General features: G+C 36.2%; 1 protein-coding gene and 1 pseudogene across 1 annotated transcript; both read right to left on the reverse strand.

The window, feature by feature from the left end:
* Positions 1 to 692: 692 nt before the first annotated feature.
* On the reverse strand, positions 693 to 2,242 carry LOC120153088 (salicylate carboxymethyltransferase-like). Its single transcript, XM_039165092.1, has 4 exons — positions 2,160 to 2,242; positions 1,481 to 1,885; positions 1,115 to 1,387; positions 693 to 1,028 (listed from the first exon to the last, which is right to left on the reverse strand). The coding sequence occupies exons 1-4, from the start codon at positions 2,214 to 2,216 to the stop codon at positions 693 to 695; spliced, it is 1,071 nt and encodes a 356-aa protein (XP_039021023.1). The 5' UTR covers positions 2,217 to 2,242.
* A 2,512-nt stretch (positions 2,243 to 4,754) lies between these two features.
* Positions 4,755 to 11,194, reverse strand: LOC120153086 (annotated as a pseudogene).
* Positions 11,195 to 12,605: the final 1,411 nt, after the last annotated feature.

Consider the following 12,605-nt stretch of genomic DNA (forward strand, 5'->3'; position numbering starts at 1 on the left):
AAGACAAAGAAATGCAATAGATTACATACCATCACAAATATTATTGGGGTTAACACATACAGGCTTATCGAAATTGATCGATTCCAAATAACTATAAAACTGTAGCTAATCAATTAAGAAATATGACTTAATCTACTGATAGTGCTAATCGAAAATATCAACAGAATGGGGAAAAAATAAACCCTAAATATTATACAAGAATTTTAATCGTATATATCATAAATTCTAAATTTAATTGATTTTCAATGATTCAACATGGTTTGGCGATGACACTATTTGTTAGAACCAAATCATAATAAACATGAAATGAAACTAGAATCTAATCATGTCAAATAATCAAGAACGAAATACTAGATTTGTGGAAGCGTACCTTGAATCTTTCTTTGGTTGTGATATTTCAAGAAGATATATAGAATTTCTTTAAGGATAAACTCTCTGACGGAATAAGAGAAAAACGAGATTAGCTATTTCATGTGGATCATAACCCTTTAAATAGCTGATTTAAGAGTCAATTGTTGTCCGTAATTATAATTTTGACTCTCATCAAATTAATTATATTTGCACTTTTATTTTCATGACACTTCTAATAACTTATAACTTTATAATATAATTGGTCACTTAATTTATATCATATTTTATAATAATGATATACATTAAAAATACATGCTATCAATTATGAATTTTAATCCCACTTATAATTTCTTAAGAACTACAACAAAGGAGATGGGTTTAATATCTTCTTTAACCATTTCCTTATCAACCATTTTTCCATAATTGTTAAACAAGTTGTCTAAATCAATCCCATTTCCAAAATGGTCACGAAGCAGGGATTCTAGGATAGCCCTAACGGTCATAGCCACTTTCGTGCCGTAGCTCTTCCCATTTCCTCCTCCCCTCTCTGTCTCAAACGTCTCCAGCCTCTCCATTTCGAAAGACCCTTCTCGTCTCACTTCATCCTCTATTTCATTTCTCGATGCTGCATAAAAATGCACTTCGTAAGAATCAAGCTTTCCCCTTTCAATTTCACCCTGCAACAATACAAGGATAAGATGCCAACTAGAAGAAAAGAAATATATCTGTATGTATGTTTATATATGTGAGGAAAATAGGGTACCCGAGAAACAGATATGGCAAGGGATCTTGAGAGAATTTCCCAGAGGAAAGAATTGCCTCTATCAACATGATCTTGGCCTTTTCTCCCCAATAGAATCAGAACCATTCTCCCACCTGTAACTAGCTCTTTCGATCGTAATTTTAAGAACAATACAAAGTCCTCTTGGAATTGGTTGTAGTACGCTTGAGACACAATTGGAGAGCTTGATTCAGATATGTAAACGTTTCCTTTGTTGATAGACTCGCCACGCTCGTCGTAAAGAGCTGGAGGAACCTGTATGGATAACAACGATCGTTAATATTGAATCTTGAACCCTGGTTTGAATTTTATAAGTCTTTAAAACAATGAGATATTAGAGAATCTTACCTTGGAGAGCCAATGCAAGCTGTAAGATGAATAGATGAAGTGCAAGCAACTGCATGGGAACAGTCTTCCATAAAATGAACCGGGATAGGCTCCAACGAAAATAGCAGTATCATCCTGATTTTTGTCTTTCTTAATGTCCCTATAAAAATCAGGCAAGGACTTAAACACTGAATTGAAGTCATTTGTGGGAAGATCATTAAGATAAACTCGAAATTCTGGCATGGGATGGGAAACTTTATGGCTGGTTCCTTCAAGCGCCTGGACCATATCTTTGATGATGGATAACGAGTTGGGTCCAGAAGAGCATCCCAAATCAGCTATGCCTATGCTCCTCGGTTTTACTTCACTGTAAACTTGTTGTATCGTTTCCATGGTTATATGTTTCACCATATCCGATCCCTTTTTCTGTTGGACAAAACATAGTTAATTAGCAGAAAGCAAGATGAAAGATAATGGTGAAATAGAAAGTGTTAGTGCTGATAACATAAATGTATTGTCTTCTTTTGGGTGTTATTGTGTTAAGAGCGATCGTTCAGGCACTTAGAAGAATTTTTAAGTTCTCTTCAGAATCGGAGACAAAACCTCGAGAATGTATTGTTTTTCAACGTAGCTACGCCCAAAGAGTTACAAGCACAATGGTCAGCAGAAAAGAAAACTGAAAGAGAAGAATAGGTCAAACCTGGAGCGAAGAATTTTGGGCATAGCCAGTCATGTGAAACACTTTCTCCACATCCATGTTTCAGCAGAAAGACGCTTACTGGTTAGAGGTAAATTGGAATTAGTGGGGGGCTTGCTTTGAATCTCCTTTTTAAAGGCAAAATTCAATCAGAAAGCCCTTTGCTTTTGGGGGGTTATCCTTTGTTTTGTTAATACATATATTACTTGTCATGGTAGTTCAATTATTAATATCTTATCATTAACCATCGTGGCAGGGCCCCCTTGAACAAATGCCTTGTTAGTGCTCCTCTTGGTTTCTTGATGGGGTAACCATTCAAAAGTGCCCTAAGTGAATTAAAAGCTTGTTTTGCATGTAAATGAAGTCCTTTTTAAGTGCTGTCTTGTATTGCTCTCAACTTTCCCAGACTTTGCAAGGAATCAAAAAGCAAATGAGCTTCATCAAATCAAATACTGTAAGCATCTTTAGAGTAATATTGTAGGGGTTCTTGTCCAGCGGACAAGAGCTGGACATATGGCAGACAAGGGATGCACCCATTTGAGTTCCCCATTCATCTTTTGTAGTCCAAGGCCTCAAAAAGGCTCCAATCACAATCAAATTTGTCAGGGCACTAACCATTGCATTGGTTTAGTTAGACCAGACACCTGAACCCTTAACATCTACCATGCAATTCCAAGTAAAATGCAGCTAATCTGACATTACATTGCTACCGTTTTGTCAGATTTCCAGGGGTTGTTTTTAAATCTAATATAAACTTTTATTTTGGTGATCTTATTATATATAATATTAATTGTGGCACTTTTGAAACCTCGCTGGCTATGATCTTACCAACGCTGGTGCAATAAACAAATGAAATCAAATATATTTGGAGGGCATCTTGTACTTAGTATTCATGGAAACAGTTCAAATGTTGTTAGGCCTATCGGGTTTTTTTTTGTTGGAACTTTTCATTTGAGATCACTAAGCACATTTAGGTTTTCGGCATGGGAATCTTCAACTCTTTACTTAAAAAATAAAGGTCACTGTTATGCTGGTTGGTTGTTTTGTGTTGTTTGCATGCATCCCGACAAACAAGCAATGCATGGGAATCTTCAACACGTTACTTGAAATAATAAAGGTCACACCACACGGTCAGGTTGGTCATTCTGTGTTTTTTTTTTGCATGTGGTTAAGCATTCCGACAAACAAGCAATGCTTGGAATCTTTATTGATCCACGAAAACTAAGGACAAGATGCCCTCTAATTAGGTTTGATTTCATTTGTTTATTGTACCAGCATTTGTGAGATCATTACTCCAATTCCTGTCTGGTTCATTTTAAAATTAACATTTTTCTTGTATATTCTTTGTATGATCATGTTGTTAGTTTCTTATTTCAATGTTATAGTAAAATATTTAAATTGCATATTTAATTTATGATGATAGTTGTAAACTCTTATTGTAATTTTGAATATTTTTCGTTTTTTAATAAAATTAACAAATTCTATAAAAAAATTAAAATACAAAAAAAATCAAATAGCTAAGTCAACACTAAACCAATTAAAGTAAATTTGTCCAACAGATTGCAGGAACCAACTTACATATCATTGGTTAAAAGAATATTTATTGATTTTAGGGGTCACGGATTCGAGCACCAGCGGTTGTAGCAGGATGATTGAACGCTCATTGTCAAATGATTGAGAGTATTTAGAATATATATTATTTTATAATTACCTTAGTTTAATAAAAAAAAATTATCTGACGGATCAAATTCAAAGATAAAAAAAATGGAAAAAAGAACTTTTCATTTCATTCATATCCAACTGTCTAAACCATTATCCATTACAATGAACTTAAACCCAAATCCAAAAGCACAACTAAACAGCCCAACAATTATCCTACACTTGACTCATGTCCTAATTACACTGTAAAACCCTTGGGAGACCATTTGCAAGCTGCCACCGCCAAACACCACGTCATCTAGAACCATTGGTTCCATCTTCCAGTTGCTTCAGTGCCACACGTCGCTAGAAACTGGTCACCAATTTTTTTATTAAGTTAATGGATTACAAAGTATTTATTATAAATACTCTCGACCGTTTCATAAATGAACATTCATTTACCTTTGCAGTCATTGATACTCGAACTAATGTCGTTTAGGAACAACAATTATTCTTTTAACCAATAAGATAAGTTGATTCTTGCAAACCGGTGACCAATTAGTCAAACATTTGTATTATTGTTTTCATATTAATAAAAAATCGTGGAGTCTAAAAACCATTTCGATAGTTATCATAACATTTTTTAACTAGGAACGAATTTCCTAAAATTTTTAAAAGAATAAGTGGATATCTATTATTTTAGAAAAATAAATTCATTTTAGTTTGAAATATAAAGGGTAAGAGAAAAAAAATTTAGATTTTTAAAATTTTTAGATACTCCACTACTTTGGCAATGATGAACATTAGTAATACTGCTAGAATATGAGGATCGTTCCCAAATTTCATTGGATAAAACATTGAAGACAAGGAAACTGTCTCCTAAAGATCAAGTTTATAACGAGAGTCTATAACTCTTTAAGAAACGAGGTTCAACCTAATGAGAATACAAAATGATACTTATCATAATTTCTTAAGAACTACAACAAAGGCGATGGGCTTAGTATCTTCTTTAACCTTTTCGTCCCAACCATTTTCCCATAATTGTTAAACAAGTTATCTAAATCAATCCCATTCCCAAAATGGTCACGAAGCATGGATTCTAGGACAGCCCTCACGGTCATAGCCACTGTCGTGCCGTAGCTCTCCCCATTTTTCTCCTCTCCTCTCTCAAACATCCCCAGCCTCTCCGTTTCGAAAGACCCTTCTGATGGGAAATAAACCGAGTAACGAGTAATTTCCCTATAATCATATTAGTGAGAATGCGAAATAAAAGCGGAAAAATAATACCCGAAATTGATAACGAAGTTCAGCCAATTGTGCTTACGTCTCCAGACTGCTGCAGATCTTTTACTAAGAGAGAAAATTTACAGGTGTTTACAAAACACTCACTACTCACAAGAAAGCTCTCTAGTATTGGGAGAAATAAAATGATTTTGGGATGGTTTTGAAGCTAAATGAGCTAGGGTATTTATAGTTGAAGCTTAAGGACTTAATCTTGTAAATACCCTAAAGTCTAGGGATTAATTATGATTATCCCATTATCATTTTTCAACAAACATCTATCAAACTTTGAAAAACTATTTTTCAAAGAAACATTTACCAAACTTTGAAAACCATTTTCAAAAAAAAAACATTTACCAAACTTTGAAAATCATTTTTTCAAAGTTGGTTGCCAAACTTTGAACTTAACTTTTAACAATACTTTCAACAATATCCCACTTGAAGACTGATTTTAATCTGTCTTCACACCTCGATCAATGCAACAGCATTTCTGGTCCTGTTATTCTAGCATGCCAACTGAAGTTGAACACAACTTCAGTTTGTCAGTGGTCACCGTCTTTGTCAACATGTCTGCCGGATTTTGAGCTCCACTAATCTTTTCAAGTTTCAAAATCCCATCTTCCAGAAGAGACCGGATAAAATGATACCGTAATTGTATGTGCTTCATCCTGGAATGAAAAGAAGAATTCTTTGCTAGATGGATAGCACTTTGACTATCACAATACAAGACATTATTTCTTGTTTCTTGCCTAACTCTTACAAGAAACTTTGGAGCCAAACCATCTCCTTGCTAGCTTCCGTAACAACGACATATTCTGCTTCAGTTGTGGAGAGAGCAACTATCTTCTGTAGTTGAGAAACCCAACTCACTGCAGTACCTCCCAGAGTATAGATATACCCTGTAGTGCTCCTTCTGATGTCAACATTTCCTGCTAAGTCAGGATCTACATAGCCTGTCAATATCGTATCTCCACTTTTGAAACAAAGTGCTTTGTTTGTAGTACCTCGCAGATATCTGATGATCCATTTGATAGCTTCCCAGTGTACCTTGCCTGGATTATTCATGTACCTACTAACAACTCCCACTGTATGAGCAATATCTGGTCTGGTACAAACCATGACTACATCAGACTTCCAATTGCTGAGGCATATGACACCTTCACCATGTGTGCACGTTCTTCCCCCGTCTTTGGTGACTGCTCTTTGGAGAGTCTAAAATGAACATCTAAAGGTGTACTTACTGGTTTAGCATCTTGCATGTTGAGCCTGGAGAGTACTTTGTTGATGTACTCAGCCTGTGATAACATCAAAGTCCCCGACTTTGTGTCTCTCTTGATCCTCATCCCAAGAATCTGCTTTGCAGCGCCCAGATCCTTCATAGCAAACTGCTTCGATAATTCTTGCTTCAAGTGTATAATCTCTTACATGTTTGAGCCTGCAACGAGCATGTCATCAACGTACAATAATAAAATAATGAAGCTGTTGTCAAGCCTCTTGATGTAGCAACAATGATCTGCTTGATATCTGGTAAAACCACTGCTACTTATGAAACTATCAAACTTCTTGTACCATTGTCTAGGAGCTTGTTTTAAACCATACAATCTCTTCTTCAACCTGCATACCAGGTTTTTCTTGCATGCCTCTATGAAGCCTTTTGGATGCCTTATATATATTTCTTCCTCCAAATCACCATGAAGGAAAGCTGTATTTATATGTAACTGCTCAAGATGTAGATTTTCTGCAGCTACAATTTTCAACACCAGTCTGATTGTAGACAGTTTCACGACTGGAGAGAAAATTTCATTGTAGTTAATACCTTCTTTTTGCTGAAAACCTTTGACAACCAATCTCGCTTTGTAGCGTTTTCTCCCATCGTGCTCTTCCTTGATCCTGTAAATCCACTTGTTGTGGAGCGCTTTCTTTCATGGTGGTAATTCAGCTAATTCCCACGTCTGATTTGACATAAGCGAGTCCATCTCATCTTTTATGGAAGACTCCCACTTGACTGAATCCTCCACTTGCATTGCTTTATCATAGCACTCTGGTTCACCATTGTCAGTCATCAACAAGTAGTGCAAAGAAGGAGAATACCGTTGGGTTGGTTTAGGAATTCTGGAGGAGCGTCTCAGTTCTGGTGTGATTGGTTCTTCTTGAACTGCTTCAGGAGTGTTCTGAACATCATTTCCAGAAATCTCCTCAAACTCAACAAATTCCTTTGTTTTAGCTTCGGTGTTGGAGCTACTTGATTCAATGGTTGACCTATCTTTGTACATCACATTCTCATTGAAAAGGACATCTCTGCTTCTGATGATCTTCCGATTTTCATAGTCCCAAAACTGGTAACCGAACTCATCACCACCATAACCATCAAAGACGCATTTGTTGGACTTGGCATCAAGTTTACTTCTTTTAGCAGAATTTATGTGTACATAAGAAATACAACCAAACACTCTTAAGTGTAAAAGGTTTATTTATTTCTTGCTCCAAACTTCCTCTGGTATTCTGCCATCCAAAGGAACTAAGGGCCCATGGTTGATCAGGTAAGTTGCAATGTTGATAGCTTCAGCCCATAGAAATTTTGGCAGTCCAACATGTATCCTCATGCTTTTGGCACGTTTATTCAAAGTTCTGTTCATGCGCTCTGCTATGCCATTCTACTTTGGTGTTATGAGAACTATTGTCTCCATCTTTATCCCAATGTTTGCGCAGAAATCTCTGAATCTTCTATTTTTGTACTCTCCTCCATTATCAGACCTCAACCGCTTGACTTTCAAACCAGTCTCATTTTCCACCATGGCTTTCCATTTTCTGAAGGTATCAAAGATTTCTGATTTCTTCTTCAGAAAATAAACCCACACCTTCCCCGTAGAATCATCGATGAAGGTGACATAATATAATGAGCCTGCAAGGGATGAAACTGGAGATGGTCCCCATACACCAGTATGAACCAACTCTAACTTTTCTGCCTTGGGTGTCTTGTCAATCTTTGCAAAACTGACTTTCTTTTGTTTGCCAAAGATGCAATCCTCGCATAGTCCGACATCTACACTATTTAGATCTGGCAGTTTCCCTTTTGACAAAAGTGTCTTCATCCATTTCTCGCTCATATGACCAAACCTTTGGTGCCATAGGTTTGATTTTCCATCAATATCTGCTGCAACAATGATATTCTCTAAATTTGATGTTACGTAGAGAGTACCAGTCTTATTACCACGAGCAATAACGAGTGCTACTTTGGTAATCTTCCATTCACAACCTGAAAAGGTTGTTCTATATCTTTCCCCATCAAGCTGTCATACAGAAATCAAATTTCTTTTGAGGCCAAGAATATGTCTCACTCCCTTCAGCGTCCAGGTAGTCTGGTTTGGCAACTTTAATCGGATGTCTCCTTTTCCGACGATCTTCAAGGTTTCATCATCAGCTAGATGAACCCTACCAAAATCACCACTGACATAGTTCTCCATGATTTCTTGGCATGGGGTGGAGTGGAAAGATGCCCCTGAATCCAAGATCCATGATTCAATCAGACTGTTGACGCTTAGAATCATGGCATCACCTGTCTCCTCTGTCACGTTGACAGATTCCTGTTCGTCGGTATTTTTCTTCGGTGCTCGATAATCTCTTTTAAAGTGACCATTCTTGCCACAATTATAACAGGTAAAATCTTTCTTTCCTGTTTTTGATTTTCCCGTTCTGGATTTGGATCTGCCACGATTTGAATTTCATTCTGAAGTTCTCCCTCTGGTCTCCGTGTGCAAGGCTGAGGAGGTTGATGCTTCACCCGATTCTCTCCGTCAAATTTCTTCGCTTAGTACCAGATCCCGGACATCGTCGAATTTCAATTTACTATTTCCCGACGAGCAGCTAACTGTTGTAACAGTAGCATTCCAACTATTTGGTAGAGATGATAAGAGAATTAAAGCTCGAACTTCATCATCGAATTCAATTTCCACGGAACTCAACTGGGTTGTGATTGTGTTGAGTTCATATAGGTGTTGAGTCACTGATGCCCCTTCCGCCATCCGCAAATTGAACAATCGCCTCATCAAATGAACTTTGTTTGAGGCCGATGGCTTCTCATACATATTGGAGAGAGCCGCCATAAGACCCGTCGTGGTCTTTTCCTTTGCTATGTTGAAAGCAACATTGCGGGATAACGTCAGTTGGATAACTCCGAGGGCTTGTCTGTCGAGAAGAGCATAGTCTTCATTCTTCATGCCCTCTGGTTGCTTTCTTGAGAGAGATTGATATAGATTTTTCTGGTACAGAAAATCTTCAATCTGCATCTTCCAAAAGCCAAAGTCCGCACCATCGAACTTTTCAATTTTCACCTTCCCTTCGTCTGCAGCCATCGCTCCCACTCGAATCTGGCTTCTTTGGATCGTTCTGACAATTTTTGCAAACCGCCGTGTATTAGAACACATCCGTCGATAAATTCGTATCGCTGACAAAATTTTACTATTCACAAAATTTACTATTCACATGAATATTAATGAATAGTAACCTCGCAAAAACCAATTTTTGGGAAATAAACCGAGTAACGAGTAATTTCCCTATAACCAGATTAGTGAGAATGTGAAATAAAAGCGGAAAAATAATACCCGAAATTGATAACGGAGTTCAACCAATTATGCTTACGTCTCCGGACTGCTGCAGATCTTTTACTAAGAGAGAAAATTTACAGGTGTTTACAAAATACTCATTACTCACAAGAAAACTCTCTAGTATTGGGAGAAAGAAAATGATTTTGGGATGGTTTTCAAGCTAAATGAGCTATGATATTTATAATTGAAGCTTAAGTACTTAATCTTGTAAATACCCTAAAGTCTAGGGATTAATTGTGATTATCCCATTATCATTTTTCAACAAACATCTACCAACTTTGAAAAACTATTTTTCAAAGAAACATTTACCAAACTTTGAAAACTATTTTTAAAAAAACATTTACCAAACTTTAAAAATCATTTTTTCAAAGTTGGTTGCCAAACTTTGAACTTAACTTTTAACAATACTTTCAACACCTTCTCGTCTTACTTCATCCTCTATTTCATTTCTCGATGCTGCATATAAAAGCATTTGGAAAGAATCAAGCTTTCCCCTTTCAATTTCACCCTGCAAATACACAAGGATAAGATGCCAACTAGAAGAAAAGAAATATATGTATGTATGTACGTTTATACATGTGAGGAGAATAGGGTACCCGAGAAACATATAAGGCAAGAGATCTTGAGAGAATTTCCCAGAAGAAAGGATTGCCTCTATCAACATGATCTTGGCCTATTCTCCCCAATAGAATCAGCACCATTCTCCCACCAGTAACTAGCTCTTTCGATCGTGATTTTAAGAACAACTCAAAGTCCTCTTGGAACTGGTTGTAGTATGCTTGGGACACACTTGGAGGGCTTGATTCAGAATGTTTCCTTTGTTAATAGACTCGCCACGCTTGTCGTAAAGAGTTGTCGTAATTGATATTAGTGAACCCTGGTTTGTCATTTCATTGAATATTATGAATATTTTGAAAACAATGGGGATTTTAGAGAGTCTTACCTTGGAGAGCCAATGCAAACTGTAAGATGAATAGATGAAGTGCAAGCAATTGTATGGGAACAGTCTTCCATAAAATGAACGTCCGGGATAGGCATAGGCCCCTATAAAAATCAGGCAAGGACTTAAACACCGAGTTGAAGTCATTTGTGGGAAGATCATTAAGGTAAACTCGAAATGCTGGCATGGGATAGAAAATTTTATGGCTAACGAGTTCTTTGATGATGGGTAACGAGTCGGGTCCAGAAGAGCAACCCAAATCAACTATGCCTATGCTCCTCGGTTTTATTTCATAATAAACTTGTGTATCGTTTCCATGGTTATATGCTTCACCACATCCGATGCCTTTTTCTGTTGGAGAAAACATAGTTAGCAGAGAAGAAAATGAAAGAAAACGGTGAAATACAGTGTGTTTGTGCCCGATAACATAAACCTATTGTCCTCCTTTGGGTGCTATTATGCTAAGATTAGAAGAATTGAAAGAGAAGGATGGGCCAAACCAGGAGAGAAGAATCTTGGGCATAGCTCGTCTTGCTGATTCCTCCGGTCATGTGAAAGACTTTCTCCACATCCATGTTTCACTAGAAGGATGATTACTACGTAGAGGTGAATTGGAATTAGTGGGGGCCCTGCTTTGAGTCTCCTTTAAAGGCAAAAATCAATGTCAAAACTCTTTACTTTTTGGGTTATGCTTTGTTTCTTAATGTATATATTACTTGTCATGGTAACTAAATAATTAATGTCTTATCAATACCAAATAGCATATCCAACCTGTTTCAATCATCGATCTACCCACAGTGAATCCTCAAAAACAAAAGAGCAAAGCACAGCCAATTCCAACAACCGAACCAAAAAACATAAATCGCTACAGAACAGAAAAGAATACGATCACAACACTGGTACACAACTAAAACCTGTCGTAATGCAGAACTCGTATCACCAAAAACAATCAAACGTTCGGACGACCACCAAGCAGTACTGCATTTTGGACATAAACACGAGCAAGAACCATACTGTACAAGACTCCACCATTTCACCTCAACCACAATCAAGGCAAACTGCTATCAAATTAAAATTTTCACAAAGAATCAGACAAAAACCATAGAAATTCAACTTGTCAAAGCTGGGTACCACACAGAAGTGGCCTCTAGATGTATGCTGGGACCTGCAAACTTTCATACCACATTCATAGCAGAAATATTAGGGCATCGAATGAAGTCTAAAACTGACGGGATCTATGCCGTTATATCATTATGGTGTACTGTTTTTCCTCCATTTATGGTTAGGGAAGTTTTTTTAACAAGACTCGTATTCGATGTCTAGTTTTGTATATTTCAGTTATTAAAATCATACAAAATTTCTTTTTAAAAAATAATAATTAATATCTTATCATTAACCATTGTGGCAGGGCCCCATCAACCAATGCATTGTTTGTACAACTCTTACGAAAATGCAAGTATCATAATCACATAATGTTCCTATCGGTCGAAATAACATGCAATTATTTATGGAATGGATTAGGAAGGGCGTGAAGATTCAATAGTTCGAAAGAGATTACCATTGAAACAGAATTGTAAAAGATAGTTTCAAATTCATTTCACCAGTCGTGATTTCTCTGTTGGAAAAATATATTGAATTCATTAAAGAATTTTATAATTATTTTTTTCTTAAATATGTCATATTTATTTGAATATTTCAAATTAAAAAGATATTGTATATATTCTTTAAAATCCGAATATTAATAGGATAATTTTCTATTATTTAAGAATTTATATGTAAATAAAAATCATATATATTATTTATGAATTTATATTCGATTGAAATAAAATTATATTATTTATGAATTTATATTTAAAATACGAAATAATAATACGAATTTATATTCTATTAGAATACAATATTATATTTTTGGAAGGATTATGTTTCCTTTGAGACTCTCCTATCAATATTGCGCTAACATTATAGGGTAAACACAAGTTTTACTAA

Source organism: Hibiscus syriacus, unplaced genomic scaffold (genome assembly GCF_006381635.1).
Source record: "Hibiscus syriacus cultivar Baekdansim isolate YM2019G1 unplaced genomic scaffold, ASM638163v2 tig00111098_pilon, whole genome shotgun sequence".
In the NCBI taxonomy this organism is placed as follows: domain Eukaryota; kingdom Viridiplantae; phylum Streptophyta; class Magnoliopsida; order Malvales; family Malvaceae; genus Hibiscus; species Hibiscus syriacus.